The sequence below is a fragment of the Solanum dulcamara genome, chromosome 7 (assembly GCF_947179165.1).
Source record: "Solanum dulcamara chromosome 7, daSolDulc1.2, whole genome shotgun sequence".
NCBI lineage: Eukaryota > Viridiplantae > Streptophyta > Magnoliopsida > Solanales > Solanaceae > Solanum > Solanum dulcamara.
Window position 1 is genome coordinate 22,103,968 of NC_077243.1, and position 25,362 is coordinate 22,129,329.

The 25,362-nt window shown below is 32.1% G+C and overlaps 1 protein-coding gene across 1 annotated transcript; it reads left to right on the forward strand.

Annotated features, from left to right (window-relative positions):
* The first annotated feature begins 19,055 nt into the window (after window positions 1-19,055).
* Window positions 19,056-25,361, forward strand: LOC129895284 (LRR receptor-like serine/threonine-protein kinase ERL1). Its single transcript, XM_055970977.1, has 27 exons — window positions 19,056-19,497; window positions 19,743-19,881; window positions 20,038-20,109; window positions 20,196-20,267; window positions 20,361-20,432; window positions 20,517-20,588; window positions 20,669-20,740; window positions 20,825-20,896; window positions 20,987-21,058; window positions 21,151-21,219; window positions 21,332-21,403; window positions 21,512-21,583; window positions 21,663-21,734; window positions 21,809-21,880; window positions 21,961-22,032; window positions 22,140-22,211; window positions 22,317-22,388; window positions 22,458-22,529; window positions 22,614-22,685; window positions 22,785-22,856; window positions 22,966-23,037; window positions 23,120-23,191; window positions 23,270-23,343; window positions 23,429-23,557; window positions 23,651-23,989; window positions 24,155-24,525; window positions 24,711-25,361. Exons 1-27 carry the CDS (start codon window positions 19,149-19,151, stop codon window positions 25,044-25,046), a joined length of 3,174 nt encoding a protein of 1,057 aa, XP_055826952.1. The 5' UTR covers window positions 19,056-19,148; the 3' UTR covers window positions 25,047-25,361.
* Window position 25,362: the final 1 nt, after the last annotated feature.

Sequence of the window (25,362 nt, forward strand, 5' to 3'; positions counted from 1 at the left end):
ATGGTGGGAGCTGTGTCATTAGTCTATTTATACTCTATATATTTAGAAGCTCTTGTACCTATTTAGAGTAGTTCCTTGAGAAGGTTTTCAGTGTATTTTCATAACTATTTTAATTAGTAAAGAGATTCTTATGTGTTTGTTAACTTTCGCATTGACTTAATTTTAAAATTGGTGTAAAGATTCTCTTATCTAGGTGTTAGAGTAGGTATCCGCACTGACCAGTGGGTTGGGTCGTGACACAATTGATATGGCAAGACTTCTTTTGTATTATAGATTGCCTTTTCGAGCTCATGAAGAAAGTGAATCTTCAAATAATCAAGGCTTCTTTCTAGAATTTTTGCGGTGGTACGGGGATAAGTATTCGGATATGAGAAAAGTGATATTATTCAAAAGGATATTGACAATGCTTGTGCGATAGAAACATTGAAAGCTATAATTAAGGACATGAATGGAGCTTACTTTGGTATATTAGTTGATGAGTCCAAAGACATCTCACACAAAGAACAAATGGCTCTTATTTTACGGTATGTTGATAAGAATGGTGAATTAGTAGAACGACTTATTGGTCTTGTTCATGTTAGTGATACATCGGCATGGTCATTGAAGAAAAAAATTTATTATTTACTTTCGATCATTCACTAAATCCATCCAAAATACGTGGTCAAGGTTATGATGGAGCTAGCAATATTAGGGAAGAAATAAATTATCTCAAAATTTTGATTATGAAAAATAGTCCTCGGCATATTACATTCATTGTTTTGCTCATCAATTACAACTAACACTTGTAGCTATTGCTAAAAACTATTTGGATGTTGAAGACTTTTTTTATCTTGTTACTATATATTGAATGTTGTTGGAGGATCTTTCAAGCGTAGAGATTTACTTTGTCATCACCAAACTGAAAAGTTGAAGTAGTTACTTGAATCCGGTGATGTTCATACTGGGCAAGGATTACATCAAGAACGCTGATTTCAAAGACCAGTTGATACTCGTTGTGGATCACATTTTAAAATATTAGATAACTTTATTGCTTTTTTTCTCTTCTATTATTCATATGCTTGAAGTGATTGAACATGAAGGTTCTACCTCAAGTTATAGAAATCAAGCGAAATATCTTTTGACAAAGATTAAAACAGTCAAATTTATTTTTATGCTCCACTTGATGTTGAAAGTGTTGGCAATGTCAAATGAGTTGAGCAAGATTTTACAAAAAAGAGATCAAGATATTGTTAATGCCGGGGAGTCTCTTAATATTGCAAAGAAAAGATTGCAAGATATGAGAGAAATCGAAAGGAAATCTTTGTTGGAGGATGTTTCCTCATTTTGTGATTTGCATGATATCTTGATCCCGAGTTGGATTAGTCTTATTTTTCTTGAAAGACAAAGCGCAAGTCTTCGGGTGTTTGTTATTCACACCACTTGGGGGTTGAAGTCTTTTATGTTGTCATTAATGTGCAACTTCAAGAGCTTAATGATCCTTTTGATGTAATGAGTAGTGATTTGCTATTTGGAATGGGTAGCTTGAATTCAATCAATTTTTTCTCTAACTTTGACAAAGGTAGAATCATGACTTTAGCAAAGTTTTTTCCCAGTGAGTTTGATGATGGTCAGATTCGAGATTTGAGTTATCAACTTGATACTTTCATAATTCATATGTGAATTGGTAATCCCAAATTTTTCAACTTGTAAGGAGTTCATAATTTGACAAAGGTATTAGTTGAGACAAATCTTGTGGAGACTTATTCACTTCTTTATTTACTTGTGAAATTAATTTTGATTTTACCTGTTGCTATGACAATAGTGGAGAGAGCATTTTCATTCATGAAGCACATAAAAAATGGAGTGTGAAATAGCATGAATAACCAATATTTAAATGTAAACAATTGTTTAGTGTATTATAGCGTGATGTATTTGAAAATGTAAGTAATGATGTCATCATTGACCGTTTTCAAAATATGAAAACTCGTAGAGGACAATTATAAATGATTGATGGATATTTATGTTATTAATAAGCTAGGAACTATTTATTGAAGTTTTAACTTTGTTTACTTCATGATTTTATTTGAATGTGGGGTGTGAATTTGTAGTATATATAATACATAAATTATCATTTTATTATTGTTCATATTTTATTTATTGATTTGTCGTATAAATCGAAAATACAAATAATTTGATTCATAGTTTAAAGTCGATTTAATAAAAAAATTTACTTGGCATCGGAGACTCTAAATCCTAGATCCGCCTCTACTAACATAATACGTTAAGAAACAATAAATAGAATGACAATTTTATGCCTATTGAATATAATAAATTCAATATTCTAAAAATTGCATTGAGATATGACTATAATTAATAATAAGATAAATTAGAAATGAAATGATAAATTATCTCTAAATTTTTGAAAAAAACAAATAAAAAAATGAATATTTATTTATAATATAATGAATAAATAAAAGTAGACTAAGAAAATATTACTTTCTTTATTGAGACGTCCACAAATTAATAATTCCTAGCTTGTATTAATTTTTCAATTTATAAATCGATACGATAACTTAAGTATTTGTTTTTTTTAGTCGGTGACTCGGTGTAGTAAATTTTCATTAGTTTGGGTGCCCTGCAAAACACGACTCTTGTCTTTTAATCTCTCTCTTTGTCGAGTGTTTTCAATGACTATTTAATTTAACTACCAAACTACTCCAACAAGTGATATTTCATATTTTCTTTAGGAAAATGAAATTCAAATAACCAAATATTATTTGTAAAATTAATATTCAAATATATTATCTATAATTCCAATTTCAAAAATTTCAAATAAAGTAAAAAAATATATATAATTGTATGTAGTAATTCATATATGAGATCTAATCTATGTCATTTCGTGACTATCTATTTTGAGATATTATTTTTTTTAGAAAAGATATGATTGAATGTTCTAAATAATTATTCAAGTTAGGTAATTTTGGTAGTTTTTAGAAATTGAAAGTATATACCATATTTTAAAAAAGTATATTCAAATTCTAAATATTCATTACAATAAGTATGACCAATCACAAATCTAGCTCCAATTTTAATCTTTTTAAATAAAGTGATCTTTTTTATGGTCAAATGCCTACTAAATTTTACCGGCTTGGCCATGAGAATGTCACTTTCATTTCGATTTTTTTTTCCATTTCATTTGAAAATCAATTCTTGGGCATAAAAGTTTCAAATACATCTTGAAGTTGCATTTAAAATTTGAAAAACACCCAAAATTCATTTTCACTTTATATAAGAGAAAGCAACCCTCGTTTTTGAAGACTACCTACTCCGCCTTTTTCTTAGATTTCATCGTACTGCTAGTCGTTGTTATTCCCCGCTAACGAGTTTATCTGCAGTTTGCAATCATGCTTTATTCCCTTTTCAAGTTGGAAAAAAAGAAGTAAGACCCGTGTGAAGCTTTAGTTTCGTTATATATATATATTCAAATTTCTTACGATGTGGATTTTACTGGGCTGTTATTGTTGTATATATTTTTGTATATATTTTTTCTGCAGTTTGCAATCATGCTTTATTCCCTTTTCAAGTTGAAAAAAAAAGAAGTAAGACCCGTGTGAAGCTTTAGTTTCGTTATATATATATATATATATATATATATTCAAATTTCTTACGATGTGGATTTTACTGGGCTGTTATTGTTGTATATATTTTTTCAAATTTACCTAATTTTTTTATTTTTATAGGATAACCCATTTAAATTATATTTCATGTTTTACAAAAAGTCCATTCATATTCTAAATATTTATTTCACAAATATAATCAAACATAATTTCAACTTTAAAAATTCAAAATAAAGTTTTTTTTTCTCATGGCTAAATGCGCACTTAATTATTACTCAATTAAATGCGTTCTTTAATTTTATAAACGTTAACAACCAACAATATTATCAAAAATTAATTGGTATAGGTTACAAATTTCAACCTCTATTAATTTGTGTATATATAGGTTCATAAAGAATGGAAGGTGGCTTGGGTCCTCAATTTGTTCTCAACCTCTCTATTAGCTTTGAATACCTATTGGAATTGTTATTTGTTTGGAGATCCATGTGTAATAAATTAATAATATAACACTAGCTAGCTTTTCTCCTATCCTTTCTTACAAGAACTTTTAAATTTTGTTTTTTCTACTTTAATTTTAAAAAATATATTATTATTTTTTTATTTTTAAAAAATATATATTTTATCAGTACCAAACACACCCCAGGTCTACTCATCAATACTCTTCTCTTAAAAATTAAAGAAGATTACACGTGTAAATTTTAGAAATGAATTACATATTGTGCAGAAAGATATTTGAGAATTTAAATATAATGGTAATATGAATATTTATATACTCATATTATTATTAGTTTTAGATTGGATTTTTTTCTCTTTTTCATCCGGTGCTCAATAACTAATTTAAATTCGCGCTGCTGTGCATTACTAATAAGTTTAGTCAGAACTCAGAGAGAGGAGGCAATTAGAGTTTTGCACTTGGCACTGACTTATAAAGAAGAAAATTTGATGTCCAATGAATTAGTTGCAGAAACAAATTGTTTATTTTTTTAAATCGGATAACCCGCCATCGCTATAATTTCTATTTTTGCATGAGCATTCTATAGTGAGCATTTTTTGCACATTGAGTAAATCTTTCATTGTATAATATTAATAACCTACAAAATGCATTAGACAAATCTTATGCGACAGACTCAACTCAAAAGAAATTGAGGAGGATCAATTCCGAGTGACCGGATGACCACAAATTGTTTATCACTCTATTGGTTTTAATGAATGTCTAGTGTCAATTTTCTGAAAGTGAATGTTAGATAGGTGTGATAGCCATCACGGGTCCTATATTGGTTATATTCAATACCACTATTAAACACTTCCAATTTTTTTATTTTATCTCAACAAAAGGTCCTGGCCCCCTTCTCTCCTATCTATGGTGAATATTGGCGCAGCTACGCGCTACTATATATAATATGGTCTATCAAGTATGAATATCTCTTCATGCTTGACCAAGCTGACCGTTATATTTCGCTCCTCGCATTGATAAAGTAGATTTTTTTTATAAAAAAAAAAAGAAGAAGATAAACAATGTTTGTTTATGAAATTTGATAAATTTTAAAAATCTATCTTTGTAAAAAAATTCAAGTTTTAAAAACTGATTCAAACTAATTTTGGGGTGAAATTTCACCCCTACTCATAAGACTTTAACTTTTTTCTAACTTAAATGTATGTCCAAACATAACCTGAAATTTTAATTAACTATTTTTTCAAAAATTATTTTAAAATAAAAGTAATTCAATTAAATTTATGAGCTTCATCTCCTTTCTCCCCCACCACTTAAGGCCCCAACCCTTTTCTCTTTTCTTAATTCGTTGGTTATATTGCATTTATTAAAGGGCAAAAGTTAATCAAACTATTTTAAAAGGGTCAATTTAATTATATGTTATGTTTTTTGCTTAAAGATGTAGTCGTTATGTTTTTTGACTCAAATATGTCCTCCAACTAGCAAAATAACTTAAAAGTACATTCTTACCAACAATTGCTCAAAGAAAAAAAATAAAATTTTGTTCTTGAACTATTCCAAATAGGATAATATTGCCTTTTTTTCTTTATTGAAAAAGAAAATAGTTCAACACAGGGTTTTATTGCTTGTTACATATATTATAATAAGATCGTTATATGTTGTCCCCAAAGCTTGGCAACTTTTAGAAATATGTTATATCATTGAATTGAATAAGCTCATTATGTTAGAGAAAGATCACATTCATTTATTTATGGTCTCCAACGCATTTCCTCGTTATTTGGGGATCTTATTTGAGCTGCACAAACAAAATAATTTTGTAAATGAGTGGTGAGGAACTCAAACAGGATGCCCATCAAATATGCATCAAATCGTCATTATTTTTTAGTGTGATATACTAGCTATATATTTGATTATTTTCAATTGTGTATGATCATTATTCATTAGTAACAAAAAATCACTCCTTATTTCACGAAACAATTTTTGTGTGTGTCACGTGAAATAGGAATTATTTGGAATTAGAAGGAAAACAGGAAGAGTTACAATTGACAAGAGAAGAGGATAAGTCCAGAATCTCATACAGCCGTTGACAATCCCAGCAGAATACAAATATGTACGAAGATTGTTTCGTAGGGTGTATAAGAACAACTATAAGAATAATATCATGAATTGTTATGTATTAGTTTGTGACTGTGTGATTCAAAAAAAATATTTATTTTTTAAAATTTCGTGTCAAGTCAAGGAAAAACAACCTAAACAGAGGTTTAAAGATGAGTTATTCAGATATTAAATCTTGCATAATTATTATCATGTTTGGTAGCTAGTTAGGAGGTAAATTATTTGTGTAAAATTAATAAGGTGCTTGATTTGCAATTTAGAAATTCGCATAACTAATACATCTATAAGTAATGAGGAGAATTTATGTATATTTTATATATGCAAAATAGAAGGTGGCTAACTAATACATGAATAACTAATTTCTGCAAAATTAATACAACAACAACAACCCAGTGAAATCCCACAACATGAGGTATGAGGAGGGTAAAGTGTACGCAGATCTTACTCCTACTAAGGTAGGACGGCTGTTTCCGAGAGACCCTCGGCTCAATTTCCGCAAAATTAATATCTACATAAAATAATATATTTAGATTCTCTTATAGCTAGTTTGATAGCTGCATTACCAATATGTGCATAACTCTAACAGCTACCAAATGACCACTAGTTGGTTTGAAGTTGAGTTATGCAGGTATTAAATTATGTATAAGTAACACTATATTTGGTAGCTAGTTAGGAGGTAAATTATTCACATATAAAATTAATATTGTGTTTTGTTTACGATTTAAAAATCCGCATAACTAATACATGTACAAGTTATTAGAAAATCTATGTACTCCCTCCATTTCATATTAAGTGAATTTTTGAGGGGGTTTTCATTGTTCAAAATAATTGAATTGTTCAAAGTTCAAGATAGATGTTTGATTTTTTTTTTCATATTTGTCCTTTCATTTATTGAAGTTTTATATTTTCTAGAAGATAAATCACATTATATTTATGATTTTACAAAAGACAATAGTGGAAAGTATGGTTCAGATTAATTCCTTAAATATTTATGTAGAATATATAAAAGGTGAAATAACTAATACTTGTATAAAATAACACATAATAAATGAAAAAGGAGATTAAATTAAAATAGTTCGTAATTATTGTAAGTTTGCAATAATACGTAAAGGGAGTGAGGTATGAAAGCGAAATAACAATAATGTCAATCTTTTTCCCAAAGCACGCATAACATCTGGTATTGAATTTGTTTGTCTCCGCCACGCCTATCATACAAAGGCTGACGACGGCGGATATGCCGCTGCTGCAGTAGCTCCTTGTTGGCAGGTAGCTGCAGCTTAAAGGCTGCCAATATAATGCTGCTTGCTGCTCACCTATTCCCTCTTCGCCTCTTTCGTTTATTAATGAAAATCTGTTCTCTGATTTGTTTGTTTCATGCAATTGGCTGTGACAAATCTCTCTGATAAGTCGATTCTTCTTTACCCTTTCCCTCTTTCAAAACTACGAGTACGTACTACTTCCACTAAAAGAGATTTCCTTCATTTCTAAATACAAGTAACATTGTATGGCCTTTTTCAATTGTTTTCATATATCCTCCTTCAAATTGTTTGTAACGAGGAAATATAATTCCTACTGGCTTAAGTGAAAAGGGACAAAAATTACCCATGAATATATGGTTTTGCCCTTTTGCGGTTTATATGCATCTCCGGCGGGTTTACAGACTCTTACACAGTAAGCAATTTATTCAATACGCACAAAGTACTCACCCAAAGAGCAAAAATTGTAGAGGCTGCGAGTTATTTTGAAGTTTCAAAAAATAAATATATAATATATATTAAATTTACCCTTTTATTATATTTTTAGTTCAAAAATATCCTCCAACTAATTAAATAGCTAAAAAATCAACCTTCCAAGTTCCTGTTAACAATTAGTCCAAAACAATAATAATTCAATTTCGTCCTTGAACTATTTGAAATGAAGGAATTTTACTTTCTATTAAAAGTTCAAGATAAGTGCTCTTAGTTGTTTAGACTTCAAAAAATAATTGTATAGGAGACTATGAGATTTTATTTACTCCTTTAAATGATGTTCTTATATAATAAGAATTTCATGTAATATAAAGTTTAATTAATTACTTACAACATTAATTTTTCAACTGAACATTTATTTTAATATTTTCTTTCAAACAGTTATATTCTCGATTGAAATATGAGATGACTTAAAATTACCATAAGTAATATAACGTCCCAAGATATAATTGAATTTGAATCATATCATCTTTAGGGTTGCAATAATAAATATAGTACTGTTAACATAGAAAATAAAATTTAAATAGTGAAGTAATAAGAAAAGGTATATAATTTTATCTTCCAAATTAATAACTCATACCTAATGCATAAGAAATCAAAATGTCATCCTTTTTTATTTGTTAAAATGAAATGTCTTTATAATATTATTTTCTTACGTGGTTATATTTCTCACACATTCAACCCTCCCCCTAAAAAAGGGCAAACTTGCTCCGTTTAAAATATTTCAACGACAAATTTGGTCCATTTTCCTTTTCTTTGGAGTAACTGTTATTAAGAATGACTTCTTTTTTTTTAAGCTATTGGCTAGTTAGAGTTATTATTGAACATTTTCCAATGGCTAAATATTAATTAGTGGTCCAAAAACTCACTATTACCCGTTTCTTCCGTGAAATCTGGGTTATAGCCATTAGCCTGCTTAGATGTTGGTCCTGGGTCAGCAGATGTTTCCCTTCTGACCATTGGTCCATGCCCCTTATGTAGAAATAGTTTAAAAAATTATATTCAATCATATACAGTAATATTAAAATTTATAAAATATATATTGAAGAAAAATCTCAATATTTCAATTGAAAATTTTGTCTTCTTTTCTTAGCTTAATTAATGTCCAATTATCTTTTACCATAGTGGATAAACAGGTCAATTTTTTACGATCGAGTTTAATAAAAGGTGAAGTGATTTAATCCACATTTTGACAAATTATCAACCTTTTAAATACTTTGTCGAGTCATAAAGGAGCTTTGGTAATAAACCAATCAGTAATATAACCATTAATTATTTTCAATTTAATGTCTGCACTTATCAAGTTTTTCAATAATTGAAAAGAAGTGCAATAACAGCTTTATACAAGGACTTCTGCTATGAGTAATAAGTACTCCATTGTCGTAGCCAACAAAGTTGCTGTCTTCATGCACCACTTTGTATTATTTTCTATAATCTTTTTTCATCTCTCTGTTTAAAGTTTAAGCAACTACCGTCAATAATAATGTTTTTCATTCAGAACAAGAGAAAACGACATTTCTGTATAATTGTTTTTCTTATGAAAAATTGACGATGATATTAGATATTGTATTAGAGTTTGGTGAACGAAATAGAGGCTAGCTTCTGATGTCTTATGTAATAAGAATGTGCATCTTTAAACTTAAAGGTTATAAGTTTTATGAGACCATCTTCCACCACTGCTATTTTACTTTCTGTTCTCTATATTTGGAGAGTAAAATAGAGAATGGGCACTCCAACCACCCTCTATTTTACTCTTTGCACTCCAAATATAGAGAGTTAAATAGTAATTCTCCATATTTGGAAAATTACTATTCACATTTTCTATTTTGCTTTTTGAATACTTTTTCATTATTATCTCAACTTTCTACTTTGTATTCTCTATTTTACTTTTTGAATACTTTTTCATTATTATGAGCCGGTTTGGATAGGCTTTAAGTTGGTCAAATCAACTTATAAGTCCCTTTTTAGCTTTTGGACATGTTTGTCTAATGCTAATTTTAAGCCATAAAGTTCTTAAAGTCAGCTAAAAACGAAAAGTTAGGATTTCTAACCTTTTTTTTTCCAAATGCTTAAAGCCATTTTGTTTGACCATAGAAATTACTTTTATATCCCTTATATTTTAACTAAATTCCCAAACTACCCTTTTTATTCTTTTAACCCTAAAATTCAAACACTTATTTTCAACATAAACACTTTTATCCAAACACTCAACTGCTTATTTATAAAAATAACTTTCAGCACTTCAAAATTCTAAAAGCACTTCATACATAAAAGTTATTTTTTAAGCCCATCCAAACGGGCTCTATATTATCTTTCTACTTTCTATTATACAATATTTGTAATTAACATATTATAAATCATATAATACCATTAATTAAATCTCTAATATTCGTAATTCTTTTTTAATGTAATAGATGAAATGGTGATAAATGAAAATCTCCGATTTGAATAATTTTTAGCTAGACATAAAAAAAATTAAGGACAAAAATGCTTATTTTGAACTCCATAATGCATTAATAGAGCATTTATGGGAGTAACGTAAGAATTTAGAAAGTTGAATATTTATGTAATATTTACATAGTTGTATTTCATTAATAATATCACTTTTATTTGAATTGTTCATTAATATGTATATTATTTAATATTTTCTTGCAATTTATGTTATTTAGAAATTTAAAATTTAAAATTATTTTTATATTAAATATTAAGAATTTGAAAAAAAAATTATTACATGAAAATTAAATATGGTGATTATTTGGAAAAAAAGAAAGAAAGAATTTATATTATGAAATAAGAAAATAAAAATGTAATAGAAATAATAATATAACATTAAGGAGAGAGAAGAAAATTTCTTTTTAGAGAGTAAAATAGAGAATTGGGTTGGAGCTGGTTGTCTCTAAATACTCTCTATTCTCTATATTTGGAGAGTAAAATATAGAGTGGGTTGGAGATGACCTAAAGTAGTTGTTAGACCAATTATGTTATATGTGTGTTGACCGAGCAAAAATTCGCATGTGTGGAAAATAAGAAAAGTGGAAATGAGGATGTTGAGGTTGTGTAGGCAAAATAAGAGAGATAGGTTTAGCAATATAGACATTTGGGACAAGGTAACATCGATCTTCGTGATGGACAAAATAAAGAAGGCAAGGCTAAGGTTATTCAGGTTTGTAAAAATGAGATGCACAAATATCCAGTAAGGAGGTGTGAGAGATTGGTTATCGTTGTTGGGTTTTGGCCATTTTCGCTTTCTATGTGGATAAATAAAAGCTCAATTTGGACTAACCCACTCTTGCCCATAAGCCCAATTCTTATGGTGCATATGTAAGACTTGTAAGTCTTATTTCCAGCATACACATAAGAGAAAGAAAAACAGCCAAAGAGAGAGAAAAGTGAGAAAAAAGACAGATTTTCGCACTCCACTCCAGCTCTAGGAGTTAATCTTCAAATCGCAATTTTCCTTTGTTTCTTGTCTGATTAAGTTGATTTTTGGACAAATTGTTCCTCTCAACTAAATCTTTGATTAAGAGCGGACAGAGGTAGATTTGGAGCCCTGTAGCTCCAGATTTTTGATCGTGCATTTTTTGGTGATTTTACTCCTTTCTTCTCTAGTTCTTTGGTGTTATATTGTAGTTATTGTTGCTCATTATTTCGCACTTCTTTGGTGGTTATTTTGTAGAACATTTGTAACTCTTGTTGATTATAGTGGAGCTTTGGCCTTGTAGTTTTTACTCTTCACGCCGAAGAAGTTTTTCATATAAATTTGTTGTCTCATATTGTTGATTTATTCTTGCTTGACTTGTTTGGCTTGGTTGATATACTTGCTATCCAAATACAATGTATGCTTGAATTATTTTGCCTCCTCTTGGTTCAAATAAAAGGGAAAATTTAGATTTGGATTGTCTTCCGCTACTACCCTGTCGTGCACCTTTGTTTGTGCTAGCTTTTCCCAATAAAATGGTACCAGAGTGTTGGTTGTTGTTGATTTTATATTTGAATGATGGAATCAAATACGAGCAAAATGGTGTGTTTGAGTAGTAGGAATTATCATATTTGAAAAGGCAAGATGAAAGATCGTCTATTTGTCAAGAAAATGGATTTATCTGTGCTTGTTTCTAATAAATCCGAGTCTATGAATGATGAGGATTGAGAATTTGAGCACCTACAGGTTTGTGGTTATATTAGAAAATGCGTTGAGAATAATGCTAGAAATAACATTATGAATAAGACACATGCTAGAAGTTTATAGTATAAATTTGAAACACTTTATGCTTCAAAGATTGGCAATAACAAGTTGTTCCTGCTGAAATAATTGACGAATATTCGATATAAAGAAGTCAATCCTATTTCTGATCATATAAATAATTTTCAAGGTTTTCTTGACCAGCTTTCCGGAATGGGTGTAAAGTCTGATGAAGAAATACAAAGACTCTGACTTCTTAATACTTTGCCAGACTCTTTTGAAACTCTTCGAGTTTCTTTGATTTATTCTGATCCCAGTTGTGTTGTAACTATAGATTATGCTAAGAGTGGTGTTTTAAATGAAGAGATAAGAAGAAGATCTCAAGGCTCATCTTTTTTAATTTCATACTTTGATGTTTTGGTTACTGAAGACAAGGGGAGAAGCAAATTCAAAGTTCACAATGATAGAGATAAAAATAGAAACAATTCAAAGTCTAAGTACAAGAACATTACATGTGACTATTTTCACAAGAATGAGCATATCAAAAAATATTGTTACAAGTACAAGAGAGATATAAGACAACAAAATAAAGATGAAGATAATGAAAATTGTATTGCTATTGTTGCTAAGGATGATCTTCTTGTTGCTTGTGGTGAAAATGTCATTAATCTTGTTTGTGGTGAGTCTAGCTGGTTTGTGGATTCTAGTGCTACTTCACATGTCACACCAAAGAAGGAATTATTTTCTTCTTACACTCCAGGTAATTTTGGAATGTTGAAAATGAGAAATGATAATGAGGTTGAGGTACTTGGCATTGGACAGTTTGTTTGGAAAGTAATAATGGTTCAAGACTAGTTCTCAACAATGTCAAGTATGCTCCAGATGTTTGCTTGAATATGATTTTTGTAGGAAATCTTGATGATGAGGGTTATGTTAACATCGTTGATGCTGGCCAGTGGAAGCTTACTAAAGGTTGAATGATTGTGGTTTGAGGTGATAAGTTGTCTAATTTATATGTATTTCGGGGCTCCATTTCTAGAGGCTCAGTAATTATAGTGGAGAATGATACTTCATCAGAGTTATGGCATAGAAGACTGAGTCATATGAGCGAGAAAAGGATTGACAATTTGACTAAGAAAAATTTGCTTTCTGGAGTGAAACAAGCAAAGTTGAAGAAATGTGTCAATTTCTTAGCTAGTAAATAGAAATGAGTTTCTTTTCAGAGTCACCCGCCTTAAAAAAAGCTTGATTTGCTGGAGTTGATACATTCTAATTTGTGTGGTCCTTTTAAAGTAAGGTCTCATGGTGGTGCACGTTACTTTGTAACTTTTATTGATGATCATTCTCTCAAATTCTGGGTATACTCTTTGAAGTCCAAGGATCAAGTACTTGATATGTTCAAGAATTTTCAATCTTTGGTTGAAAGACAAACAAAGAAGAAATTGAAATGCATCCGCTCAGTTAATGGTGGTGAGTATATTGATCCTTTTGATAAATATTGCCGAAAGCAGAATATTCAACATCAAAAAACTCCTCAAAAGACTCCTTAGTTAAATGGTTTAGCAGAGAAAATGAACAGAATTCTAATTGAGAGGGTTAGATATATGCTTTCAGATGTTAAGCTACCATATTTCTTTTGGGCAGAAACACTTAATACTGCTGCCTATATTATCAATTTATCTCCTACTGTTGCTTTGAATAGTGATGTCTCTGACAGAGTTTGATCTGGTAAGAATATTTCTTATGATTATCTTAAAGTATTTAGGTGTAAAGCCTTTGTGCATGTTCCTAAGGATGAGAGGTCAAATTTGGATGTCAAAATTAAGCAATGTATCTTTGTTGGTTATGGTCAAGATGAATTTGTCTATCATTTTTTTGATCCATTTGAGAAGAAACTTGTTAGAAGCTGTGATGTTGTGTTCTTTCAAGACCAAACAATTGAAGATCTTGACAAAGCTGAGAAAATTGATTCTCAAAGCAGTGAAAGCTTAGTTGATGTTGATCCAGTTTCTATGACTGTTGCACTTGAAGAAAATCTTCAAAACGATGAAAATCAAGTTGATAATGAAGATGACCATATTTAAAATAACCAGCATAATGTTGATGCTTCAGTGCAAAATGATATGGTTGGTCAGCAACTAACTGTTATTAATGCTCTAGAGAGTTCTCTTAGAATATCTAATAGAGAGAGAATACCTTCATCTCGTTATCCTCCTAATGAGTATGTACTCTTGACTGAAGGGGGAGAACTAGAGAGTCTCGATGAGGCCATGAAAAGTGAAAAAAAAGATGGTTTGATGCTATGGAAGATGAAATCAAGTATCTACATGATAATCATACCTTTGATTTGGTTAAGCTGCCTAAAGACAGAAAAGCTTTGAAAAGCAGGTGGGTTTTTAGGGTGAAACATGAAGATAGCAATCCAGTTCTATGGTACAAATCTAAATTAGTTGTGAAAGGATTTAACTAGAAGAAGGGAGTTGATTTTGATGAGATATTCTCTCTAATTGTGAAGATGTCATCCACTCACGTGGTTCTAGGCTTGGTTGCAAATCTGGACTTGAAAATTGAGCAAATGGATGTTAGAACTGCTTTTCTTCATGGTGACTTAGATGAAGAAATTTATATAGAGCAGCCAGAAGGCTTTGAAGTCAAGGGAAAAGAGAATTATGTTTACAAATTGATGAAGAGCTTGAATGATTTAAAACAAGCTTTCAGGCAATGGTACATGAAGTTTGGTTCTTTTATGAGTCAGTAGGGCTTCAAGAAGACTTCTTTAGATCATTGTGTTTTTATCCAAAGATTCTCCAATATTGGTTTTATCATCATTTTGCTTTATGTTGACATGCTTGTTGTTGGTTAGAATACTTGTAGGATTCAAAAGTTGAAAGAGTTGAATAAGTCTTTTGCTATGAAAGACTTGGGACCAGCAAGACAGATTCTTGACATGCAGATTGTCCGTGATAGAAAGACCAAAAAGTTATAAATATCACAAGAGAAGTATATTCAGAAAGTACTTCATAGATTTAACATGGACAAAGCTAAGATTGTCAGTACACCTTTAGTTATGCACTTCAAATTGAGCACGAAATATTGCCCTTCCCGTGATGGTGAGAAGGAAGATATGAAGAAAGTTCCTTATGGTTCAGCCGTTGGTAGTTTGATGTATGCAATGGTGTGTACAAGAACGAATATTGCTCATGATGTTGGTATTGTTAGTCATTTTCTTTTTAATCTAGGAAGAGAGTATTGGAATGTTGTAAAGTGGATTATGAGATATCTTTGTGGCACTTCTAGTCTAAGTTTGCATTTTGGGAAAGAAAAGCCTATTCTCTGTGGTTATACCGATTCAAATATGGCTAGTGATATTGACACTCGTAAGTCTACTTTAGACTACTTGACTACTTTTGTAGGGAAAGCTGTGTCTTGGCAATTTAGGTTGGAAAAATGTGTTGCTCTATCTATTACAGAAGCAGGGCTTATTGTTGTTGTTGAAGCTTGTAAAGAGTTGCTCTAGATGAAGAGATTTTTGGGGGAGTTTAGATGATCTCAAGAGAGGTATGTGCTTTATTGCGACAGTCAAAGTGTTATTCACCTTGGCAAGAATTCTACATTTCATGATCGGTCTAAATACATCGATGTGAGATACCATTGGATTCGAGATATAATAGATTCTAAGTTGCTTGAACTTGAGAAGATTCATAGGAATAATAATGGTTCCGACATGATGACTAAAGCTTTGTCAAGAGGGAAGTTTTAAGGATGTTGCATGATCTTCAAGATGACGATCTCCTCCACATAGTCTGGAGGGGGAGAATTATTGGGTTTTGATCTTTTTCTCTTCCAATATGGATGAATAAAAGTCCAATTTAGACTAGTCCACTCTTGCCCATAAGCCCAATTCTTATGGTGCATATGTAATACTTGTTAGTCTTATTTTCAGCATACGTACAAGAGAGAGAAAAGTGAGAAAAGAGATAAATTTTCACACCCAATTCCATTCCTATGAGTCAATCTTTAAAACACGATTTTGACTTCGTTTCATGTTCGATTGAGCTAATTTTTGGACAGATTGTTTCTCTCAACTTAATATTTGATTGAGAACTGACAGAGGTGGATTTGGAGCCCTGTAGCTTTAAATTTCTGATCGTGAACAATAGCTACATTCTTTTGGTGATTTTACTCCTTTCTTCTCTAGTTTTTGGTGTTATGTTGTAGTTGTAGTTACTCATTATTTGACACTTCTTTGGTGGCCATTTTGAAGAACATTTGTAACTCTTGTTGATTATAGTGGAGCTTTGGCCTTGTGGTTTTTACTCTTTATACCGAAGAGGTTTTCCACGTAAATTTGGTGTCTCATATTGTTGATTTATTCTTATTTTGACTTGTTTGGTTTGATTGATATAGTTGTTGCCCAAATATTATTTATGCTTGAATTGATTTGCCTCCTCTCGGTTAAAATAGAAGAAAAAATTTAAATTTGGGTTGTCTTCCGCTATTGTCCTATCGTGATCTTTGTTTGTGCTAGCTTTTCCCAACAATCGTCAGTGTCGACTCTTGAGTGAAGTTGGTAAAGCAAAGGCGTTAGGCCCCAATAGGTCTTGACCTCCAGATTGGTTTCCTGCGCAAACTTCATGAGCAAATACATCTTGACCTCGATTAGCATGTCCCCGCTTTGATTCCATCATTATGAGAGCCTTTTTAGACGACATACAAACTCTTTTCCCCATCCCATGGCAACACATGCAGGGCTGAATCAATAAGATTGGATGTCTAAAATCAAACTTCAAAAAGAGAGATTCTATTATTTATTTATTTTTAAAAAGAAAACATCATAAGATATATTTATATTTTTATTTAAAGTCTATTTTTCTAGATTTTTTCAATGTAAAGCCATTAATTATTATTTTTTAATAATTTTGTTCTAATAATTCCTTTTCAAGGAAATATCTTCATATATATGTATAATGAAGTAAGAATACCAATAATACAAACTTTTAATGGAAAAGCTATACTATAATTAAAATAATAAAATTTGGCTTAGAAATTTGATAAGTTGATATAATGCTATTGAATAGTGTTGCGTTGCTTCCCTATAATAATAACTTATTAAAATGTTTGAAGTCTTATGGAGAGAAGCCAGCCATCATGAAAGCTTTCTTCTTGCAACCGTTACAAATATGAAATTGATGGTTAAAATTGAATACAATTGCATTCAAAAGTAATCAACAATTCATCTAGAGAAGTTGCATCATGGATGAAAAGGTCAATATTTTCATTCCAAGTTGCAATCACTAGATTGAACACATCAACAATCGATAATTATGTAGCAAGTGTTTATTATTGTTTCATTATTGCTTACTAGTAGTAGTTATTGTAGGGGAAAGGAGTCATACTCATAGAAGAGTCAAACAATACATTTTTACATACGGATTTTCACATGCTAGCTATATATGCACGATACGATCTTTTTAATGTAAAGTGAAAAAGGAAGGAAAACTGCACAGTCAAAATGACATGGGTGAAAAAATTCCTAATTTTCTAGTTCCATGTAAAAACACAATTGCGCAAGATAAAGAATCAGTGCGTTTATCTTTGCACCACTAGAAAAAGAAAAATGCCTTTAAATTTCCTTGCTAAAAAAGCAATTCCCTATTTTTCTCTTTCCTTGGAGAAAATGAAAACATCATCTCTTTCTTGTAAATTGTTTCTCCCATGTTTTTATCGGCATAATAAATAAATTTGCTATTTAACTTGAATTTAATTAATATTTATATTTTAAAATTATAAATAAATATAAATAGGCATTTAAATTTATATTAAATAAATAAATACATACATTTTACCTGATTTGTGTTATATTATGTTAGAATGCATATTATGTTATATATAAAATGCATGCCAACTTGTTTAACTTTACAAATTTAAATATTTACTATCACACCTCAAATTAAATAGACATGTTTTAACATGCATGCATATCCACTCTTTTGTTTTATTCCAAAGTGACCCTTCCTTCTTTTGGTAAATTTTGAGTATTTTAAAACTCTATGCCCTCTTCTCAAACCAAAAAGTTCACACTAGTAGCAAGTAGCAAACCATTTGCCCACGCGCTGTATGGGAACCAAGAGAGACATTGTGACGCGCTGTTAAAGAGCGATGGAAAATCCAGAAGCGTAGCTGTCAAAAAATAGAAGCACTTTGGGAAACGGAAGTACGGGGTGACGGCCGCTAACACCACTTTTTTTTTTTAAAAAAATCCAAACAGTAACGTCGTTTCACCGCCGTTTACTGCTTAATATGAACCACTCCAATAAAAGATAAGTTTCATTACAATAAAAATAAATAAGTATTATCTTAATTTTTTTTTCATCTATCTATTTTTACAATTTTTTAATTTTTTTTTCATATGATGTTTGAAGTCCGTAGAACCCCAATTAAATACAATCGCGTATTATATAACATGATATTTTTATACTTAGGACTCAAATTTAAAACTTGTGATTCTGAATAAAATAATTTCACCACGCACCATAATTTATGTTGGTATTTTTTTTTAACTTATCCTTGATATGCCATAATTTTAAGAAATAATAAATAAAGTAATTATTTTATTAAATCATTTTTAATATAATAATAAATAATAAAAAAATATGAAAAAAGTAAATAATAAATTATCTCTTAAAAATAAATATTTATTTTAATATATTAGACAAATAAAAGTAAACGGAGTACTAGCCTATTTGGATTGACTTATTTTTAAGCATCTTAACTTATAAGTTGAAAACTATTATGAGTTTAAAAAAAAGTAGGTGCAGATTAATTTTTTTTTTTGACTTATAAACTGTTTTCAATTTATAAAATTTTAAAATAATTTTATTAAAATAAACCAACTATTTATTGGGGCTTATTTTAATTGATCAGTCAAATACTAAAAAAAGCTTAATAGCCAAGCCAAACGGCCTAAGTAACTTTTATAAGAAGACGTAGTAAATAAAAATAATTTATTAAATTAAAATAATACTTATACTTATATAGGAGAGGAGAGTGCAACTACCATGGGGAGTTTCTGTGCTGACATTAAAAACACAGACACACACTTTGCATTTCATATTCACTCCCTCTCACTTCACGCCAAATGCCTGCTCTTCTTCTTCTACGTCTTCTCTCTCATTCACATAACACACATTCTTGTACTAACTCTGCATCATAAACTCTACACCACTTCATCTTCTTCTTCTTCTTCGGTCATATTGCCCTTAAATTCCACCTATTTCTGTCTCCCACCATTTATTTATAGTTTCTCAAGGATAATGGAGGTGAGCGTGAAGATGAAATTCCGCTCACAACTACTACTGTTCGCTATATTGCTTATTTTACCCATAGTTTCAGCTCTCAGCGAAGAAGGTAACTAGTTCTTCTCAGTCCTTGAAGCTGTTTTCTAGCTCCTCTGTTTTTTTTTCTAGAAGAATATAGTGCTTGGTGTGCTATCTAAGAAATACGAAACTTATTGTTCGATGTTTCATTTTTATTTTAAGTTTCTTCAGCAACATTCTCTCTTATTTCACTCTCATAACAAAAAAAACGTGTAGCATTACCACCGGAATACTATTTGGTGAAAATACTGAAAATAGTTCTGAATACTTGCGCAGGCAAGGCACTGATGGAGATCAAGGCATCGTTCAGCAACATAGCAAACGTGTTGCTAGATTGGGATAATGTCCACGACGAAGATTTTTGCTCATGGAGAGGCGTGTTGTGTGGAAATTTCTCCATGTCCGTTGCTGCCCTGTAAGTTTTCCATCTTTGTCTCCTAGCCCTCGCTGACACACCGGAATAAAGCAGTAGCTGGACTATGATAACCTCCTAGCCATAGTATAGCACTTTTTCAGTTTAGCTGATGTTTATACGTATTATAGCTAAATTTGCTTTCTCTGTTTGCCGAAGGAATCTATCTAATCTGAACTTGGGCGGGGAAATTTCACCAGCCATTGGAGATTTGAAGAATCTGCAAACTTTGTATGGTCCATGTTCTCTTTTATACTGTCCTTTGGTCCATTGACTGTTATTTCTGTGCTGATATAATACATCAATGTTAATGACAGAGACCTTCAGGGAAATAAATTAACTGGTCAAGTCCCAGATGAGATTGGAAACTGCATTTCACTGATCTTTCTGTAAACAGTTTTTACCCTATGGTTTTGATATCTTTTTTTTTGTATCAGTAAGTGTCATAGATCTCACACTAGTTGTTCTGCTATTTTCTGCAGTGATTTGTCAGATAATTTGCTTTTCGGAGATGTACCTTTCTCAATTTCTAAGCTCAAGCAGCTAGAGTTATTGTGAGACATTTAATCACATTAAATTGATGCTTTACGATAACCAGTTAATATGGTTATGATGAATTAACACACTCCGTGGTACAGGAGCTTGAAAAACAACCAGTTGACCGGTCCAATCCCGTCCACATTAACCCAAATCCCTAATCTAAAGACGCTGTGAGTTCCATGACTTGAGTTTATCTCCCTCAAAATTTAGTCAATAGCCATGATTAACAGATGTTATTTGAATGGTGAAGTGATCTGGCTCGAAACCAGCTCATTGGTGAGATACCGAGGTTGATCTATTGGAATGAAGTTCTGCAATATCTGTGAGTGCATTCTCTTGGTGTATGAAGGTATTTTGTTTTTGTTTCTGAAATTTACAATGTTTTTTAATACCTTCTGTTTTGCAGTGGCTTAAGAGGCAACTTGTTGACAGGAACATTGTCACCTGATATGTGCCAGTTGACCGGCTTGTGGTATTTGTATGTGCTCTGCTACACCGAATGTTTAATTGTCTGCTTAGTGTTATATTTAAGTTTATTCTAACTTCGAAAGTTTCATATTTGTTTTAGTGATGTGCGGGGCAATAACCTCAGCGGGACTATTCCAGATAATATTGGGAATTGTACAAGCTTTGAGATAATGTCAGTTTCCTTTCCTTGCGCTTATTATGTTAAACTACAGTTTTTCTCATACTGCTGCCCAATTCTAACAGTCTATTTTTTCTTGAGTTCAGGGATATCTCATACAATCAGATAACTGGAGAAATTCCCTACAATATTGGATTTTTACAAGTGGCCACCTTGTTAGTGAATTAAACTTTCAAATGATTTTAGCTGTTGTCATTTCTACATTTTCTGTTCTGTTGGGCGTTCATTTCTGTGAATGGTAAATGAAGATTGTGGTGCTTTTAACAGGTCTTTGCAAGGTAATAGCCTAACCGGTAAGATCCCGGAAGTGATTGGTCTAATGCAAGCTCTTGCTGTTCTGTGAGTATTCATACTGCTACATGAATTGTTTTTTTTTTAATCAACTCCAATCTTTAGTAGTTACTGCTTGCAAGTCAAAAGGTTTCATGATGTCTGTCTCCTCTGTAGGGACTTGAGTGAAAATGAGTTGGTGGGACCAATTCCTCCAATCTTTGGCAATTTATCCTACACTGGGAAGCTGTAAGTTTTCACCCCTATTTGAATGCATATACTTTTCTACGCGTGGCTTGTTTTTCTGATTCACTTGTACATTCAACAGGTACCTGCACGGCAACAAACTTACAGGGCCAATACCACCAGAGCTGGGAAATATGTCTAAACTTAGTTACTTGTATGAGGATTTATTAACATACATTATACGGTCACCTTGTGTTGCTTCATGCACTGAGCTATCTTATTTTACAGGCAATTAAATGACAATCAGCTAATTGGTCAAATTCCCCCTGAACTTGGCAAACTGGACCAGTTATTTGAATTGTGAGCCTTTTATTCTTGTAGTTTATATTCCATGTTCCACTTTCTCTTAGAATATCCAGTTCTTAGCTTTCCTTTACCAGGAATCTTGCAAATAACAAGTTGGAGGGACCAATTCCTGAAAATATCAGCTCTTGCTCAGCATTGAATCAATTGTAAGATTGTTGCGACCGCTTTTGGAGCATCTTCTTTTTTCTATTCTCTCTCTCTTTTCCTATTCTATTCATTCTGAGTCCTGACATATTTGTATGTTTTCTTTCAGTAATGTTCATGGTAACAACTTAAATGGATCCATCCCTTCAGGGTTTAAGAATCTGGAGAGCCTGACGTATCTGTATGTTATATTCTTCTGTTTTGGCCAGTGACCTTGATAATGATTTTGAATTTCCTTCATATGGTATAAACTCATTGGTGATAGTTGTTGATGTATACCTGGCAGAAATCTTTCATCAAATAAATTTAAAGGTCACATACCTTCTCAACTCGGGCGAATCATCAACCTTGATACATTGTGAGTTCTACTGTCGAGGTCAATTTTATAGTTCAAGTGACTCCTTGTACTAACACTTGTATTCTTCAGGGATCTCTCTGGCAACGAATTTTCTGGGTCTATCCCTGGTTCTATTGGAGATTTGGAGCATCTTCTCACATTGTGAGATATTGAACATTTAAATGTACAAGGATTTTGTATCATATTGTGACTTGAACATAATCGCAATGTCATTACACATTGTAGGAATCTGAGAAGCAATCATCTTGATGGACAAATTCCTGTAGAATTTGGCAATCTGAAAAGTATACAGACCATGTGAGTTTCTGCAGAGAGCTTTGGTTGCACTGCCTTCAAAATGTGAACATTTTAGTATACTGATTTTTCTTCTGCTGAGACTGACTTCTATTCTTTCAGTGATATGTCATGCAACAAGATCTTTGGTGGCATCCCAAAAGAGCTGGGACAGCTGCAGACCATGGTAACTCTGTAAGTACATTTAGTTTTTGTCAAGTAAATTGTTGTAGTGTTTAACCGCCATTCCTTCAATATCACACAATCCTAATGAACTTTTGATTGGCTTGGTTTCTTTATGTAGTACTTTGACAACTAACAATCTCAGTGGAACAATCCCTGACCAATTGACCAATTGTTTCAGCCTAACTAGTTTGTGAGTTCATCTATCTTTGCCTTTACATCATATACATTCTAATTCTTCCTTCAGTTACTAATCTTATGCCATTCTCCATCAGGAATATCTCATACAACAATTTCAGTGGTGTTGTTCCTCTTTCACGAAACTTCTCGCGGTTTGCACCTGACAGGTATTTTCTGTATAGAATGAAGCTTCATTACATATGTGCATTAGCACAAGTAACTGACCCCCTTATTATGGTCACCAGTTTTTTGGGGAATCCATTTCTTTGTGGCAACTGGAAAGGTTCAATATGTGACCCCTATGCACCAAGGTCTAATGGTATGACTTCTTTTTTGTGCATTGGTTAGTGAAATTTTTGGTATGCTAGAGTCATGTGCATCAAAATGACTTGTTACTTTTGCAGCCTTCTTCTCCAGAACAGCTGTTGTTTGCACCGCATTGGGTTTCATAGCACTTTTATCCATGGTTATAGTGGCTGTGTATAAGTCCAATCAACCACACCAGTTTCTGAAGGGGCCTAAGACCAATCAAGGTAGAATTAGATGTCTGTTTTGTTCTTTTGTTTTTTTTCAATACATTTAGTTATTTATGTTTGCTTTTTTCTTGTTTCCCTTTAATTCCCTAGGTTCCCCCAAACTCGTGGTTCTTCACATGGATATGGCCATCCATACATATGATGACATTATGAGGATTACTGAGAACTTCAATGAGAAATTCATAATAGGATATGGTGCTTCCAGCACTGTATATAAATGTGTTTTGAAAGATTCCCGACCCATTGCCGTTAAGCGACTTTACACTACACATCCTCACAGCTTGCGCGAGTTTGAGACTGAACTGGAGACAATTGGAAGCATCAGGCACAGAAACCTTGTTAGCTTGCATGGTTATTCACTTTCCCCTCATGGGAATCTCCTTTTTTACGACTACATGGAGAATGGTTCACTCTGGGATCTACTTCATGGTTAGTAACCCTCTTTTACTTCTAATCCTTAATGAAGCATCTTCATGTTAGACAGTGTTGACTAATTAGTTAGTGTTTATTACTGTTTTCCCCCTGTTGGAGAATGATGCTATAAGTCTGGATTGATTTGAAAATGGCTAATTATCAACTGAATACATGTCATAGGGCCATCCAAAAAGGTCAAACTTGACTGGGAAACACGTCTGAGAATTGCTGTTGGAGCTGCGCAGGGTCTTGCTTATCTTCACCATGATTGCAACCCAAGAATCATCCACAGAGATGTAAAATCTTCAAACATTCTGGTGGATGAAAATTTTGAGGCTCATCTTTCTGATTTTGGGGTTGCAAAATGCATCCCTACTGCAATAACTCATGCATCAACTCTGGTGTTGGGCACCATAGGCTACATTGATCCTGAGTATGCCAGGACTTCCAAGTTAACTGAAAAGTCAGACGTCTACAGCTTTGGCATTGTTCTCCTAGAGCTTTTGACAGGAAAGAAACCGGTTGATAATGACTTGAACTTGCATCAGCTGGTATTATTCTCCTCTTATTGCTCTATCTTGTTTATTGTAAAAGATATATTTCAGACTGGATGGAAAAGAACAACTTATCTCAAATTTTCTTACGTTCCTCTCGCATGTGCAAAATTCCATCAAATGGCTTTCGTCTTTTTAACTCCTATTACATTTGTCTTGGAGTAATTTGATCTGTGTTACAGATATTGTCAAAAGCGGATGATAACACTGTGATGGAAGCTGTTGATCCTGAGGTATCTGTTACATGCATGGATTTAATGCACGTGAGGAAGACTTTTCAGCTTGCGTTGCTGTGCACAAAAAGATTCCCATGTGAGAGGCCAACTATGCATGAGGTTGCTAGGGTACTTGTTTCCTTGCTTCCTCCCCCACCAACCAAACCTTGTTTAGCCCCTCCCATTGATTATACGAAGTTTGTGATTGGGAAAGGACTACCGCAAGTCCAGCAGGGTGACAATTCCTCCGAAGCACAGTGGCTTGTTAGATTTCAAGAAGCTATATCCAAAAACACCCTTTGACTTGGGTTCAAAGACACTTCATATCAAATCAGGAGTGAATGTGGAACATATGTTGGCCGAAGTTTTTTTGATGTTAGAGATTTCCCCTAAAAGATGGTTAGGCACACGGTATGGCTAAAGTCTATTTCACATTTGTAGATTGAATGTTTTATGGTGGATGAGATCCACAATAGGTTAGATCTACAGCCAGTGCAGTTCAACTTAAATGTGTTGAGATCTATTTCCTACATGAACTTGATGTTTTTTGTCCATGTATAGAGCTAAAACAATATAAGTTAATTACATTAAACTTAGCAATTAGTATGCATTCCCGGAT